Raw genomic sequence first — 17994 nt, 5'->3', positions numbered from 1 at the left:
TACTGTAGGGGCTGGGGATACAAATATAAAAATGAGACATTCCTTGTGCTTGAGGAGCTTACATTCTAACTTTTGCAACTTTGGGTAAGCCTCTATCTATTGCTAATATTTGGTTTCTTCTTCTGTAAAATGAGGGATTCCAACCAGATGGTCTGTTATGACCTTTCAGTTCTAACATTTTGATTCTTACGTTCCTACATTTATCCTTGATCTCATCCAAAGATCCCAGTGAATGCTATATGTTCCAAGTGCTGTAACTACATTTATGTTGTCAATTTGGCTTTATTAACCATTGCTTATTCTAGTAACACTTATTTCCTTCAGAGAACAGTTTGGAAATGGAAGTCTCCCTAATATTCTGCTAGAATAGGCTGAATAGAATAGAATAGACTGAAGCAAAGGGGTCATTGACTGGGAATTCTTGTTGTCTGTAACAATCATAGGATCACCCTTTGCCCCCACAGTAATCTAGTAGTCCCATTATTCTGCTCTGATACATTTAAAGAAACTTTTTTTTTGGATGTCATTCAAGATGCTACTCATAGTCTTGTGGTCCTTAAATGCTAGGTAAAATGAAATCTAGTTTTAAAACTTTGCAAGCTTCTATAGTGTGTCATCATGCACGATTTGTCTTCTTATATGATATATTTTCTAGGAAATGACTCAGAGATAAGTGACTTCATTACCATCACAGAACAATTGCCCAGTTGGAATGACAGTATACACAAATTTACAGGGAAACATCAATGATATTAAGAAAGCACAAGTTAACAAGGTTTTGTTCTTAGATTTAAAAAAATTTATGTATGAGATTTTATGTATGAGAAACATGAAAATAATGATTTACTGATACATCAATTATAGCATTAATTGAACTCTTTACATAATAAAGACCTACTATATATAACAATTCAAGAAGCATACAGATTGGTGTAATGTTAGAGATAGAGGAATGTCCTCCCTATGCAGAAGAAGAAACTAGGGAACAGAGAAAAAATGAAGGCTTTAAAAAACCAATATCAGTCAGTCAACAGTCTCAACAAACATATACTGTGAAAGGGCCAAACTCCTGACTTCAAAGTCCTGAAATGCACTAATGCTTTTTATGACTGTACTCACCCTCATATTTTACTTTGGGTCAGCTAGGTGATGTAGTGGATAAAGCGCTGGACCTGGAGTCAGGAAGATGAGTTAAAATCGAGCCTCAAACACTAACTATATGACTTTGATCACATTACTTAATCTCTATTTTCTTCAGTTTCCTCACCTGTAACATGAGGATAATAATCGCACCTACCTTCCAGAGTTATGGTGAGGATCGAATGGGATAGTATTTGTAAAGTACTTGGTTCAGTGCCTGGCACATAATAAACACTATGTAAATGTGGGTGGTTGTTGTTATTTTAATTCTTCTGATGACTTACTTTTATGATCATAGATCTACTACTATGGGTACTTCTTTCATGGTGCAGCTTGCAACTCATCCATGCATCTCATCCTGTGCAACTGTTGTCTGTAACCCTATATAAATCCTCCATACTTGGTCTACCCATTGTGCTGGGACCATTCTCCAGATGTCTTGACATAATATGAATACATCAAATGTGGGCTGCCATTCACTATCCCTCACTTCCCATGTAATGACTACCCTACCTCCTTTTCCAGTTATGCATCTCTCTGATGCCATTCTTTGGGGCATTATTACATTGGGTAGACCAACTCTGAAGAATTTATGTGGTTATAGACAAGAGTTACACAGGATGAAATGACATGAATGGGTTTGCAATCTTCACTACTGGTAGAAGTAGGCATGTGGATCTGTGATCCATACAAGCAAGCCAAGACATCAGTACTTTTTTGGTAATATACTGCACCTTGTTCGTGACTATACCATGTTCCTTTCAGTTACCCTTTGGGTGATTAAAGTTGAATTCTTTGGAGACTGTCATATTCCGTGACTTGCTACTATACAGCTGACTACAATAATTTTTTATGAAAACACATTAAAGTTTCTTTTGGTGTTTTTTCATATCGCTGTCACTTCTCAATTACTCTCCCCAGCCCCAATAACAAATGAATGCAATTAAGCAAAGCAAACCAATACCTTATTATGTCTGAAAATGTATGCCATATTACACACTTATCATCCACCTCCGCTCTTCCAGGAGGCAAGAATAATACTTCATTGTCAGTCCTCAGAAGTCATGATTGCTTACAACTTTGATCAAAGTTCTGAGGTCTTTTAATGTTTTTTCAAAAAAATATTGATGTGAAAAAGTTGGGCTGTTGTGTCAGGAAGAAGCTTGGAGTCATTATGCAATTTTTCAAATGCAATCCAGCTTTCTTTCCTCCTTTTCAATTCTGGAGGCAGTTCATCATATACTCTGTCCATTCAAGATAGATGTACTGATGGACCAGCTTTATGGGTTGTCTGTCCAATTGCAAATCATAATCTAGGAAACAGGCATTCTTTCATTTTTCTTGTATGAATAATAAGGCCAGATACCTAAATGATTTTGGATTTTGTTTAGGTGTCTCTACAATGTTTTGGGACTTGATATCATCTGCAAAGAGGAGCATCTCCAAGACCTCACCTTCTCTAGGGGATTCCTCTTCGATTTAGACTCTGCACTGGACATCCTCGGTGAACATAGTCAATACCTTCGGTGAGCATATATCTCTGTGTTTTATGCCTCACTTGATATCAGTAATCAGAGAGTTTTCAGAGTCGTTTCTGTTATACCTTTTTAAGAATCTTGTATGATTTTAACACCTGCACGGGAGACACTTTCTTGGCAGAGAGCAGAGCCTTTAAGGTTCTGTCAGAGAGTGTTTGCTGACTATAAGAGCACAAGCACAGTGTGATCTTGTATTCACCACATCTTTCAGTCAGGTATGTAATTGATGGAGAGTATGATTTATGAAAGCTTGTCTGTTTGCTTCTTCATCAAAGATACCTTTTCTAGATTATTCTCACAAAGATTATATAGAAATGGGAAAGTCAACACAAGGCTCAGTAGTTGTTGATTTTTCATCATCCCTTTTTCAAATAATAGTACTAATGTCCTGTATTCCCTCCAAGCATTGGGTATCTTTCAGATATCTTCTTTCTGATATCTTGAGAAATGATCCTCAGCCCCCTTAAAATTGTGTTGCTTTAAGCATGAAGCTACTCTTGTGTATACCAGCACTAGTCTCATTCCCATTTTTGTTCCCTTTTGTGTAATTTCTACCTCCTTGTGTAGCTTGCAAGGGACTGTGATTTTAGAGTTCATTCGTGGTGGGCTGCAGTGTCATTAATGAAGAAAAGAGTTTATCATTAAAACCTTGACTCCTTTTTTTTTTCCATTCAGGACTCTTGCTAAGCCTTTTATATGTTTGTTTTCCTTCCTCTGCTTTTTATTACATAAAAATGTTGTGTTCTAAATTGTTGTTGCCTTTGGTTAACATCTTTCTCTACTGAGCAATAAAATACAGTCTAAGCTGTTGGAGGTGGTTTGTATGCCTCTTCATTGTAGCGATTGACTGACACTAGTTAAACTAGTTAACTTTCCTTAGGAGATGATGAGAGTCCATACAGTTGTCTGTTCTTTTATCCATTTCCCATTTTTGGTGCCACTAGTTTGTTTAAATAGGTGAGATTAGAGTTGCATTAATTGTGCTCTATGTCTTCTCATTTTCTATTCTTCTAATGTGGTATTGATTTTGCTCTTTGTGTTAGTAAGACAATAGTTTAACTGTCCATAAAGCTGAATGATTCCCAGACAGATTACCAGTCCTTTCCTACCTTTCTTTAAAAATACAGTCTATTGGGGCAGCGAGGTGGCACAATGGATAGAGCACTGGCCCTGGAGTCAGGAGGACCTGAGTTCAAATCCGGCCTCAGACACTTAACACTTACTAGCTGTGTGACCTTGGGCAAGTCACTTAACCCCATTGCCTCACCCCCACCCCCAAAAAATATAGTCTGTTTCATTTGTCGTGATGCTATATGGTGCTCACCATCTATATTACCTCCCAACTTCTTTAAGAAAATGTTCATATATGTACATGGTTTCTCTATAGGCTATAAACCTTTGTCCTTTTTTATTTATTACTCTTGAACCATGTTTTTCAACATTTTTCATGTCTTCCCATATGCCTTCCTTTGTCTTGAAGTTACCTTGTATTAAAATATATATTGATTTAATTTAGAGGGACTTAACAGGTTCATTGTAGAATTTCTTTATCTCCTCATCCCCTACAACAGTTGGTGAATGGGGAAGGGAAAGGAAGAGAGCAAACATTTATTAAGTACCTACTATATAAGTATTATCTCATTTGATCCTCACAGTAATCTTGTGAGGTAGGTGCTATTATTATCCCCATTTTACAGTTGAGGAAACTGAGGCTGAGAAAGGCTAAGTGACTTGCCCAGGGTCATACATCTAGTAAGTGCCTGAGGCTGGATTTGAACTCAGGTCTTCCTGACTCCAGGCTCAGCACTTTATCCATTGGCCTACTTAGCTGCAATTGTCTTCATGGTGTTCTTTTTGCAAATGCTTGTCCTGAGTACTACAATACACGTGACCAGTTGTCCCATGAAATAAAAAAATAAAATTGTTACCTTTGAACCCAGAATAAAACTGTCTAGTCTTTTATTTCTCCAGTGAGAAGCTGAGAGTCATGTCTTCTGGTTGATAGGATTTTCTTCTTGTAGTTCTATGTCTACTCATTGGTCATTGGATAAAGATTTCATATTTAGAATATCAACAGTTAAGTTATTGTTTATAGATAGTTGAAAAGCTGATTCTTATTATCATCTGCTCCCTTTTCTGCTACTTTACCACCATCACTGCAGAAATAGAAAGATCCACACAAAACTGAGGGTCATTTGCTACTTTTTTGGTTTTTCAAATGATTGGTTACAAGGTGTCCAGCCTACTTACGATAATCCGTTTAGTACTTAGCTAGGTGGACCCATGGACACTAGATATAATATGTTTCTAGAACCATACTTGAAGCCTTTGCTAAGTGGAAAGAACTTGCCAATGCTTGTAGTCCTCTGGAAGTTTTCGAGAACCTAGGGACCATACCAGATGTATCATCAGGATAAGTGTTTTCAAACAATTTTCTCTGTTCCCATAAATATTTTACTTTGTTCAGAGTTTTGTTTCTGTTTTTTTAAATAAGCTTCGTTCTCCTTACAGTGCCATCACCCCTACCACCCCAACCCCCGTCCTCTTTTTAATTATTATTTACCTCCTTTTATACCATAATTAACTATCTTTTACCTTTCTTTTTCCAGTACTAGTCATGGCCCCAGTTCCATCCTAAACTTTGAGCTCCACACAATTGTTTTGTACTTTCAATATTATCCATTGATCTCCATTTTTATTGCGGTGCAAGTGGCAGTGGGGTAATGAAATATCTTCGCAAGTACATTTTGTTGTTCAGCAGTGTTTAGAAAAAGCTTTTGTGAATCTTACGACTCTTAAAATGTGTTTAGTTAGAATAGATACAATTTGAAACCTCTTTTGTTTCATCTTCTCTTTCTGTCTTTCGCATACCTTGGCTAGATATCTAGGTTCCACCAAAAGAAGGTTTCAGTTTTCTGTATTCTTTTTTTTTTGCTTTCCATATTCCACAATTTAGTTCATTTTAACAATTGTTTATGTCATGGATAAAAAAGAGTAGGCCAAATCATAAACTTGATAATATTCTCTTTACCCCTACCAGGCCTAGACCAACAACCTCCCTTATGTAATGTAATAGAGTGGAGCCCACCTATCCAGTGTCATTCTCACTAAATAGTTATAGATAGAAGTCCTGAATTTCTTACCTTTATGGATACCCCTGTAGGTTATGCAACAAAGATGGTAGCATTGTATCCTAGAGTCCCCCAGTATAGGGCACATATTACCCAGGAAAGGAAGAAAGGCAGTGAGGGGAACTCTTCTGGTCATTAATTAAGATCATAATCCTCTTAGCATATTAATATAGTTTATTACATTAATGAATTGTTGTATTAGAAGGTACAGTGACCCTACACTAAGAGAATGAGATAGAGAACTGAGCTACTCAAAGTGCTTGGTGCCAGAGGGCAGCATGGGGTACCTAGCTAGAGGAAACAGGTCCCAGATAATGGGATGCTTGATGGGCCCTCCATGGTAGGCTTTGTCTAAATAGCATGTTGTAATGGAAAGACTCAGAGCCCAGGGGCGGCATTCTAGTCTTGTCTCTGTTCCTTTTTTGGCCTTTTTAAATAGGTAAATCACTTCCTGCTGGGTCTCATTCCTCTACTGTAAAGTGAGAGGATTGGATTGGGTAATCTCTAAAGTTTCTCCCAGGTCTGACATTCTGCAATTTGACTTGACAATTTGACAAGGATCTAGCAGTGGGATCTGCTGTGGGCTTTGTTTGACTGTGAGATGTTGCTAGGTTTGGGAAATTGGTGGGTGTCTTAGGTCCCTTTGCCCTTTTTGAATGTGATGTTTTAACGACTGAACTTGCCTACTTTTCTTGACAATTTCAGAATATTCAATGGCTGACCAGAGAATGGACATTTCTTCTACAATTAGTGATTTTATGTCACCAGGTCCCACTGACCTCATCTCCAGCTCTCTTAGTGCTACCGGGATGGATTGTAATCGAAAAAGGAAAGGCAGCTCAACTGATTATCAGTAAGGATTTAAGGTTTTCTTTCTCTTATTTAAACTTTGTTGCAAAGTGGTCAAATCTAAAATCTAGGCATTATCTTTTGTGTAACCTTGAAGCTGTGACCTTATTCACTGTAAGGGAAATTAAAAAAATTACTCCCCAAGACAGTTTTACATTGCTCTATTAATTATTTTTTCTTCTCTTTCTCACTGACTTTTGTTTTGTCCTCCTCTTTTCTCCCATATAAGTTGAATGAGGAGATTTAAAAGCCAGATTCTACAATTTGCTCAGGTTCTTCAGTTTCCTTCTAGGGCCCAGGACCTTATTATTTTAAGTAAGGTTCTAAGTAAATGTTCATTGAATTAAATGGATGAATATGTCTGTTGCCTCATTGCATTCACTAAGTGCCCCCTTTACTGAAGACAGATTTCTTTTCTGCCATCACATTTTACAGTCATGTCTAAGATCATTCATAAGTGAAGATGGTCATTTTGTTGTCTTGAGAGCAATATTAGAGCACTTGAATATAGGACTCAGATCATTGCCATTTTATTGAAGATATCATAAATGAGCTTGTACCTGTTATAATGAGTAGTATTTGTGTTTCTTTTCAGACTCGATGGCTTTTCTTTTGAGTAAGTAAATTTTCACATTTAAATTTTTATATTTCTACCATACTTAGGTAAAAATGGACAAGTCAGAATTTAAAACTTCACAAAGATTTTTGTGACAGCCTTATTTGTTTTGTTTTCAATGAGTTGAATATTTGAATTATTGTCCTAATATCCATTTAATAGTTTGGTGAGTTTTTTTAAGGGAAGAAGAAAATCCTCAGAGTAGTATATCCTCTAGAGCAAATGCTCTTTCTACTGAAGAATTATGGTAGAATTAGGGATGTTAGAGTTTCTTTGGAGCTGCTTTTGGAAATCTGCAGTTACCAAATTCCAGATAGTTGGAAAGGAGAAAGCCCCAGTAGAATAGTGAGGGTGAGGGTGAAGACAGTGCCTGTGAGAAGATACTCCTGCCTTCCCTTCCTTAGAAGGGTTTGGCTGAGACCTTTCTCCCTGCTCATTTTATGTTGTTGACATGATCCAAATTCTGGATATTCCAGATTGGTCTGTATCTGCCTTGATGTATGTAAAGTTTTGTCCTTGATACTCCTTTTCTTGAGAAGTTTCTCTAACAAGAAGCAGATGCCCAAGAGAAAAGGCAGGCTTCTTTATTTAGCCCTACCTTGTGGGCAGAATGTTGTTGTTATTCTTTTTTTTTTTTTTTTTGAAATTGCGATTAAATGACTTGCCCGGGGTCACACAGCTAGTAAGTATCAAGTGTTTGGTCTGAGGCTGGATTTGAACTCAGGTCCTGAGTTCACTGGTACACTGTACCACCTAGCTGCTCCAGAATGTTGTTATTCTAATGAGCCTTTAGAACCATTAGATGAGTGGTTTTCAGACTTTTTATTGACCTTCAGAGTTCAATTAGGCATCCATAAGAATTCCTTCAAAGAAAAGTGTAATGGGGGCAGCTAGGTGGCACAGTGGGTAGAGCACCAGCCTGGAGTCAGGAGGACCTGAGTTCAAATCCGGCCTCATGTACTTGACACTTACTAGTAGTGTGACCCTGGGCAAGTCACTTAACTCCATTACCTGTCCCAGAAAGAAAGAAAAGTAGAATCACAGCAGACACAGAATTTGTATCTATGAGGTTATGTTAAGGTTCTACTATAATGCCTCTTAAAATAGTAGGTTCCAGGACATACACTCTCTCTGTCTCTCTCTGTCTCTCTGTCTCTCTCTCTCTCTGTCTCTCTCTCTTTCTCTATCTCTCCCTCCCTCCCTCGCTCTCACTCTCTTACTCTCTCGCTGTCCTACTGTCTCACTCTTTCTGCCTCAGAACCAATGCAGGAAGGTTTCCCCTTCTGAAAATTTGAAAACCCAGTGTACTCAAAAATTCCCAAGTAAGAAGGAAGCAAAACATGCAGAAGGGCTTTAGGTCAGTCCCTCTGGTGTTAGTACTCAAGTCTCTTTCCAGTTCTGATAAGACACTGTTTTTGACCCATCAGAGGACTTAGCAGATAGATGCTCATTCATCCAGAATGATTAGGGAATGGGATATGTTCTGGTTATGTTAATATTCTGCTTGACTGAATGGTACTCTGTATGTCATAGTGATTTAAAAGGAGAATATAATAAGACATTGGTAGTTTATGCTAACACTGTACCAAACCTAAGTATAATTTTTCTTGATCTGGAAGGCATTTCATTGCCTTAGAGTTACTCCATTTCATCACTTAGGAATATTCCTGTGGTCAATATTCTTCTCAGGGTGGAGGATATTGTATGATTTGATTAGTCTGGCTGCTTGGATTCTGGATAAATGGAAGCTTTCCATATGATGAAGAAACTTTTGTGACTACTTGATTAACAAATTTGAATGTTTTTCTTTTGTTTTCAGAGAAAGTATGGATACAGACAAAGATGACCAGCACGGAAGGTACATTCAGCATCTTTGTTAATGTGTGTGTGTGTCAGCAGATTTGCTGCTGGTATTTTTTTATGTTTGGTTAATTTGCATATAACATAGAGCAATTACTCCCCTCCCCCCCAAATTACCAAAGAGACGGGAATAACCCTTCTCTCAGGCACAGTACCACTTCATGGCATTGCCCAGGGGCCAAGGGCCTAAAGGTAAATAAAGACAGTAGAAGTTGAGAAAAGAAAGGGGAAAGAAAATGGCTGACTGTACCACTAATCTTCCGGGCTTTGTGGGATTTTTCTCTTCTAGGTTGGAATACCCAGACCAGCAGGGCAGAATCCGAAATGCCAGGTAAATGCCCAAACTCATCACATGTTTTACTTATGATGACTCATCCTGTTGGATACCAAAGAAAAGATATCACTGTATCCATCCATTAGGGATGAGGGAGGAGGAAGGAGTTGACTTGTAACCTGCTGGGCCTTGTGCTAGGGTTCTCTCCAGGTTAGGTTGGCCCCGTTCTCAGGTCTATTAGCAGGTTGGAGGCTCAGGGGATGATGGAGGCAGCAGAGGATGTCCCAAAGCTAAAAATGTCCCTGCAGCTTTAGCAGATTATTGATTGTTAGAGGGGATTTTAACTTGAAGGGCAAGGAGGTGTCCCTGGACGCTTGGACTCTCCTCCATTCTCAACCAGAGGAAAGCCTTTATTGAACAGGTCAGTGTTCAAGCCCGGATTGTGGGTGATGCTTTGCTGTTGTAATGAGGCCAAATGGCACACCTCTTACCCATGCACACTGTTCAAAGCTGACAGCAGATGTTTCCTCAAGTCAGTTATCTCTGCCCTGCTCATTGTTTTTAATAGGGGATCTTTTTTTTTTTTTTCTATTTCTTCATGCCATGAATACAGACACTTAGGCTGTGTCCTAGCAAACAGGATGTGAAGCTGTGAAATTTGTTTGAACTGTGTCACCAGGGATTTTCCTTACATTGTCTAAGTGGCAGAACTGGTGCTTCTGGTCCCTACCGTGTGGATCTTCTATCAGCAGAGCACGTTTTGATTCTGGTTCTGTTTGCTCTCCACATACAGACCCAGCCTTAGTCTCTGTTTGAGAACAGTTATAGAAGGATGGTGATCACCTCTCAGGGAGATAGTGTCTGCTAGCAAAGGAGATATGACCTGGAAAGGTAATGTTAGCGTTTATGGTGTTATGGCTTAGGAAAAAGTTTCTTCCATGGCACTGAGTGATTGGCATGTAGGTCATCCTGGAGGAGAGTGACTTTTTAAAAATAAAGCCCTAGGTCAGGTGGATAGTCCATTTGCATTCTGCAGGGTGGGGGTTGGGGGGTACAGCAGTTGATGAAAGGATGTAAGGGTTATTAAACAGTGACTCATTGAATGAGTCATTGATAGACTATTTTTTAACTAGAAAAATACCTGAAATATGCTTCCTAAAGAAAAACAGTAAGATCTTTTTAAAACTGAAAGGATGGTTAACTGTGGAACAGATCCCCAATTAATAACCGATGTAAGGATGGGAGTGTTTTTCTTTCTTTTCTTTCTTTTTTTTTTAAAAGAAGGACAGAAAGTAAGAAAGTGAAAACAGAGTGGGAAATACTCATATTACCATATTAGTTTGAATCTAGGCCATACCTCTAAAATGAGATCTCTTTTGAAGGAAAAAAATATATGTACTTAGTATAATGTTCTAGATCAGTGTATATGAAAAGGAATTAAATTTTCAAGGAAGTGAAAGCTTCATTTATCTTTCTTGAGTTTTTTTCCCCTGTAATAATGAAATGCCAATTGAATATTCATTATAGCCAGCAGTTTGAGATTTTTACTTTGGGGAGAATAGGAAAAGAACCTATTGTCCTAAAAGTATAATTACAAACTAAACATCAAATTTTATACAAACCAAATTTGGGGGAGGAGTGAAAGTGTAGTTTATGTGTGTACCAAATTAGTAAGGTAAATATAAAAGAGATAACTGTTGTAACGTTCCAACTAACTCTAGGATAAAGTAAAATAAGATAATTATAGTATAATTAAAGTTTTACTTAGGTATTAGTGAGCCAAGAAATATGTGTGTAAAAGCATTTTGCAAACCTTAAGTGCTATATAAATGTTAACTATCACTATTATAGTCAAACCTCCAGTTTTGAACGTTGTGTAAATTCTAAATTTGACACGTCAGATGAATGTTTAAAGAAGATACATTTCTATTTTTGGCCATTTTGTTCTGTGAATAATCATTTTTATGTTATTGCTTAGGGAAGCTCACAGTCAAATTGAAAAAAGGCGCCGAGATAAAATGAACAGTTTTATTGATGAACTAGCTTCTTTGGTACCGACATGCAACGCAATGTCCAGAAAGTTGGATAAACTTACTGTATTAAGAATGGCTGTTCAACATATGAAAACATTACGAGGTGAGTCATTTATGTCAGGGAATTTGTGTTTTGTTTTCTTCTGTACCCTAATAGCATATCTAGAATATCTAGAATGTTCCAAAGTACCTAAGCAAATATAATCAGTTGCTGTTTTTCATCCTTTAAAAACTGTATTGCAATTTTATCAATGAGTGGGATACTAAATGATCAGTTTATGCAACTGTATATTAAGTATACAGTGCATTATAGTGGAAAGAATGTTGGTCTTAGAGTCAAAAGACCTGGGATCAAATCCAATCCAACTTCTGTTGAGTTATAGAAACAACATTGGAATTTAAGTTAGAAGACCTGGGTTTGAGGCCCGGAACCATCATTTTATAGGCATGTGACTAAGGCAAATTGCTTTGGCACCTCTGAGCCTCACTTGTTTTTCATCTGCAAAAATGGAGATAATGATACTTGCAGGGTTTTTGTCTGGAACGAATAAGAAGACCTTTGTAACTATTAATAACTATAAATATCACCTGTCATTAGTTAGCCATGGTACATTTGTGATTTTGATAAATACGAAAGGGAAAAAAAGTCCCAGTTCTCAAAGAGCTCTTGAGAAAAATGCAAAGAGCCTCACAGGAGAGCCAGCTAAGTCAGAGGATCCGGAAAGGATTTAGAGATGATATTAAAAGGAAGACAGCAAACCAATGGAAAATGACACGGAGTCACTGGCATTTCTGGTTCGATCTGTTCTCGTCAGTGACAATAGTGGGGCCACCACTTTCAATCCTGGCACCCATTGTGCTGTATAAGGAAAGGGTGGTGGCATCTACAAAGTCGGGAAGAGCGCATTAGCTTGACATACATGCAAAGGGAAATCTCTGCAAGGGACTACAGATGGAATAAGTGGATTGATTTTCAAGATGTACCCAAGAGGGCAAGATGCTAAGACAAGGGAAGATTATAGATGGTGCTTTTACAAGAAATGGATGACCAAGAAGATGCAATGAGGAACTTCTATCTAAATAGCTCATCTTTTACGAGCATGGTTTCTGTACATACGTGGAGGATCCTCGTTGAATACAGGCAGTGAAAACACAGGCCTTCAAAGGTCATTTTTTTTTTTAGTTTAGTACATCTTTATAGTCATCCAACTGAGAGACTTAGAGGAGCTTACTGTGTCTGTGAGTTTAATAAAAGCATTTGACTTGACAGAACAAGATGTTGCTTTTATAGTTCTCCTTAAGGTGTCTCTCACACATGTTAACAACAGTTTTGAAATCTGACAGATGCAACTCTGAAAATGACTTTTTTCAGTGACTGAGTAATAATTTCCAGTTAGGTATAAAATAGAGATACATGTTTGTCTTTGGTGTTTTCCAGTGTCAGGGAAGATGTTCTGCATAAAGTGTAAATGGAAGGATTTACAAGTAGTGTAACTACTATTACACAAGTAGGGAAGTTCTCTAGATCCACATTCATAGATGTCATGATGCTAATTGCATACAGCTTTGGAACACTACAGGCCTCTACAGTGAAATAATATAATTACTTTAAAGTCCATTGATGTAACTATCCATGCAGGAAAAACAAAGTGGATGAAGATTATATTATTCAGATTGTGACTTGCAACAGAATAGCTATTTCATTGTGTGTATGTGTTCATTTAACTTTTTTTCCTTAACTAGTCTTCAAATATCAGAGGAAATGTATACATACACACATACCCACAAACACACGCGCGCGCACACACACACACACACACACACACACACAGATGGAGTTAGTATTCACAGTAACAAGATCACAGATCCATAATCTATGCCTGTATTGTTATTAGTAACAATGTTAATTGCATTCCCTATGTGTGTGTGTGTGTGTGTGTGTGTACACACAGTTAGAGCATTCCATGCATTAGAAGATACAGATGATGCCGTATCCTGTATATATGTCCGTATGGTCGTTCCGCAGATGCATTATAAGAAGCAGAAATGTAATGTACATAGTGACAGATAAGGAAGCTTCAATTTTTAGGAGAAAATTAATTATGATTCTGATGAAGAATGAGTCTTCATCTTATAGTGCCTCTTGCATTTTATTTTATCAAGAATAGGCACTGATGGTATTATCATCTTCCTGGAAATTTCCCCATATAATGCCTCTCTTTGTAAGAGAAGTCATATTTTCTTTTCTCTTCTTTTTTTTTTCTTTTTTTTTTTCTTTTGAGGCAACCAGGGTTAAGTGACTTGCCCAGGGTCACACAGCTAGTAAGTGTCTGAGACCAGATTTGAACTCAGGTCTTCCTGACTCCAGGGCCAGTGCTCTATCCACCTGTGCCACCTAGTTGCCCTTCTCATCTGTCTCTCTCTCTTTTTTTAAACTAATTATGAGAAGGATGAGGAAGCAGAGAGAGAAAGTGGAAATGACGTATCCAAACCAAAGGAGAAATCTCTACTGCAATATATAAGTCTAGAAGTTTCTTAGTCTTGCTTTTACATTTTTCCTTAACCAGTCTTCAAATATTGGAGTAAACTGAAAGGCAGGTACTGATGTGTAGACATATAGTTGCAAAGATATATATTTTAAACTCACAAACACAAAGAATTTTCACCTAGTCCAGCCTCATCATGTTACCAAAAAAAAAAAAAAGTTGAGGCCCAGACAGTGATCTATAGGATCATTACTTATGGAAGGAATCATAGAAATCATCTAGTCCAACTCTCCTCATTTTATAGATAAGGAAACTGAACTCCAGAGAGGTTAAGTTACTTGCTCAAGGTCACACAGGCTGCAGGGGCCAGGCACAGACTGTGAATTTTCCAAGGTGACAGACCTCATAGAAGGGTGCCTGAAACCAGTCACTTGGCTTCTAGTTCAGCATCGTTTCCAGGCCACCAAATGGCTGCTCCACAGCTATCAGAAACACAGACCTGAATTCTTTTCTTTTTTTGCAAATAGTTGAAAAAGGACTAATATATTCTATTCTACTTTGATGTCTATGTTTTAAATTTGATAGAAGATTGTATAATGGGGGCAAAGATGTGGGAGGAATTTTTAGAAATGAATTCTCAACAAGTGAGAAAGAAAAGAGTAGAAAGCCTGAAATTGTTGCCTAGACGTGGATCAATACGCTGTTCTTCATTAATTGATAATGCAGGTCTTAAATTCAATTAAATATACTGCTTTCCCTTCCATAATTCATGTTGGTTCAATCACACTTTTCCTTTTCAGTATTTATTCCATTAACTAGGCAGTAAGTCAGGGTCATCTAATAATAATGGTGATAATAACTTACCTTTTTTTTCTTTCTTTTCATAAATTGCTGACTTATTCCTCCTGAAAGAATTTAGAAGTGGCAGTGTCTGGAGACAGAAGTCCTGGCTTTGCTCAGGCACTTGCTGGCCATTGCATTTACCAGGAAATGTATCACTCTGCATTGCCTGCTACATTCTCTTCATTTAATGCCTATAAAGAGGGACCATCTCTAAGAAGTTTCAGGAAGTGTCCTTATTTAAGACCGTGACTAGTGTATTATGTCTTCCAGGAAAAGTCAGAGTGATTTAGTGAAGAACTATTTGGTTTTCTACCCAAAAAAAAAAAAAAAAAAAAAAAAAAAGCCAAACTCTTTTGAGGTTTGGTTGGCAAAAAAAAAAAAAAACCAAAACCAAACCTAAGGCTCAGCCAGCCTACTTCTAGAATCAATTGAATGACTGAGAAGTAGAAAAGTTCTAACTTCCCATAATTATTTCTCAGTTTTGATTTTAATGAGAGAAGCACTTTTCTTCCCCCTCTCCAAGACCCCAGAGCACAACAGTATTCACTGTTAAATGAATTATCTGATATTTTCCAAGACCAAATTTAGCCCAATTAGAGTAGAAGAGAAATGCTTGCAATTTTATTTCCCTTTGTGGGCACTGCCGTTTCCAGAAGGTTTAAATAGGAATCTTTTTAAGCTAGCTAGACATTAGTGCAGTTTCTCTCTATATTTTTTTTAAGAATATGAACTGTTTGGTTTTTTTTTTCCCTTTCTAAGGTGCCACCAACCCATATACAGAAGCAAACTACAAACCTACTTTTCTGTCAGATGATGAGCTAAAACATCTCATTCTCAGGGTATGTTGGGATTACTTCTCACCTTTTCCACTCTTACCCCCCAAATCAATGAATTATTTACCTTTATAAACTTCTGAAACATGACTGTGTATTAAATTGGTCTTCAGAAGAACATAATGAACTGATTTAGTATTGACCTCTTGATCAAGCTTCTTTTCGTGACCTTCAATGTCATCCTGATACTCTGTCCTAAGACTTTATTTTATTAGAAATTATTATTACTAGTCATAAGATGCTAGACTTTTAAAGCTGGAACTAGTCATTGACAAGTCATTTGTGTGTGTGATTTTCCCAGGCGGGGACAAGGAATTTTCAGAGTTTTTTTTTTTTTTAATCATTCAACGGTTGTATCTTGTTAAGTGTTGAATTGTGGTCAAGTCATAAAGTAATGGTAATAAAGCAAAATTTATGAGTTTGTAGTCATTGATCCATGTTAGGGGGTAGGGATTGATGGCAGAGGAGAAAGCTGGGAATTTTAATAAATAGCATTTTTTATGCTCCGTATATGGGTAAGAGTAAAAGCAAATATAACAAAGTTTCTGTAAGTGACTATTTTTCCTATTCACTTTTTGGCATAGTCATTATATTTGAGAAGAATCATACCACTTCAGGATGATGAGAATATAACCTGGGAGTGAAAAAGAGAGAAAAGAACTAGATTTAAAAAAAAAAAAAAAGCATCACAAAAACTTAAACTGAAATATTCAGTCATTTCTCAAACCATCCAAAGCCTTACCCCATAGGAGGGATAACCCCATAGAACCTTAGCCAGCTTCCATGGGGCACAGTTTAAACCAGGGCACCCTTTCAATTGACTTGTCTTATGTATCTTGAAGAGTTCTCCGTCCTCAGACCCTAGCCTCTTCCTTGAATAGCATGGTCCCTACATGATCCAACCTCACCAGCCGTGCTCTTGGGCCCTGATGGGTCAGATTTTCTGCTGCCTGTCCTGCCTCTTTGCTTTGCTCTTCCTACCCAGCTCCCTCCCACAGGGCCCTGCCCCTGGCTCACCACCTTCTAGTTAGTAACCAGGCATTGTGTGTTTGGACCCCCAAAGTGGCTGGGTCCAAATACAGTGCCTATTAGAAAGTAAGCTCCTTGAGGGCAGGGGCTGTTTTGTTTTTGTCTTTTAGTCCTAGTATCAGGTACAGCCCTTTGCACATAGGGGCTTACCGTGTGTTTAAATCGAGTTAGAGTGAAATCTATCTCCGCAAAGGGGCAGATGTTATTGTGGTAAACAATGTTCCTTCGTGTGACTAGTGGAGCTAGTGGAGCGGCAGCCTCTGCTTCCTCAGGGGCAGTCCTGTCCGTGTGTCTGTATTTATAAAAGCCCCGATACAGAGACCAGGGCCTTGCTTTCTAGTGTGATTACACTGTTAACACTGTTCAGTTATGCTGCCGTGCAATGGGTCTCCTCTGAATTGCTCCCTCTCCTGGTGAATAGGCCTCTAGCACTTGAGACCCACAGGTCTCAGATTGTGACCTTCATAAAGGCAGGGGCAATGTCATGTTTATCTTTGCCGTCCTCAGTGTTAAACACCGTGATTCGCACATAGTAGACACTTACATGGTTGCATGAATCAGGAAGTGAATGAACAAGTATACAGCCAGTTATCAGCTTCTGTCCACTCATACCCTAACCTATGGAAGTCATTCCCGTATTCCCCCCAGCCCTGTGGAGACAGACGTATTCAGTCCAGCAGAAAACATAGGAACCTCTGCAAGGGGGCAGAACATACATCCTCCGAACAGGAGGGCAGGCAGGCTTGGTCATCTGAAGACCTGTGTTTCTGTCGGGAACACATTCGCAGCCTCAATGCTTTTATTATCGAGTAAAAACCCTTTTCCCTCTGCTAAAGTAGGAGCCCCTTGCTGGCACTTTTATGAGTACAGCTGCACAGGATTGTTACCAGATGGATGGAAGGGGTGGCTCCATTGAATTGGCCACCTCTTTGAAGAGAAAACAATTTGTTTACCTGCCAATAGCACGTGGGCCTTTTAGGCCTTGAATATTTATTCTCTAGCTCTGGCAGGGGCTGGTTTTCAGGACCATAGACAGTGTTTGGTTGCTTTCAAGCTTTCTGACTACCACAGTGAACAGTAATTTCCCCTGTCTTTGGAATTCCTTCAGCATTTTAATACAATTTAATGTTTACTTACACATAGTCCTACAGTGTTCATTGTTATACACTCAGACGCTATCAGAGCTAGATGTGGGACTTTCCAGTCTTTCATTCTGCATATGAGGAACTGAGGTCTGGAAAGGGAAAATAATTTGCCAAAGGTCACATATAGCTTTCATACAGCGAAGCTAAGATTAGAACTCCAGATCTCTTTACATTAGTCCAGAGTTCTTTCTCTTATGCTATAATTTCATGTGTATAA

At 38.2% G+C, this 17994-nt stretch overlaps 1 protein-coding gene across 4 annotated transcripts in view; it reads left to right on the top strand.

The window, feature by feature from the left end:
- The window catches only part of ARNTL (aryl hydrocarbon receptor nuclear translocator like), a 90714-nt gene that overhangs the window by 41260 nt on the left and 31460 nt on the right, over positions 1-17994 (top strand). For all 4 annotated transcript variants that reach the window (XM_027852604.1, XM_027852605.1, XM_027852602.1 and 1 more), the window contains 7 exons: positions 2532-2666; positions 6515-6662; positions 7254-7274; positions 9094-9132; positions 9424-9465; positions 11387-11544; positions 15530-15609. In XM_027852604.1, coding sequence (XP_027708405.1) covers positions 6523-6662; positions 7254-7274; positions 9094-9132; positions 9424-9465; positions 11387-11544; positions 15530-15609 — 480 coding nt within the window. In that variant the 5' untranslated portion in view covers positions 2532-2666; positions 6515-6522. The remainder of the gene's footprint in view (positions 1-2531; positions 2667-6514; positions 6663-7253; positions 7275-9093; positions 9133-9423; positions 9466-11386; positions 11545-15529; positions 15610-17994) is intronic.

Source organism: Vombatus ursinus, unplaced genomic scaffold (assembly GCF_900497805.2).
Source record: "Vombatus ursinus unplaced genomic scaffold, bare-nosed wombat genome assembly UNPS02009770.1, whole genome shotgun sequence".
Taxonomy (NCBI): Eukaryota; Metazoa; Chordata; class Mammalia; order Diprotodontia; family Vombatidae; genus Vombatus; species Vombatus ursinus.
Note: the sequence above shows the minus strand (reverse complement) of the source record. Positions and strands in the feature narration are given on the sequence as shown.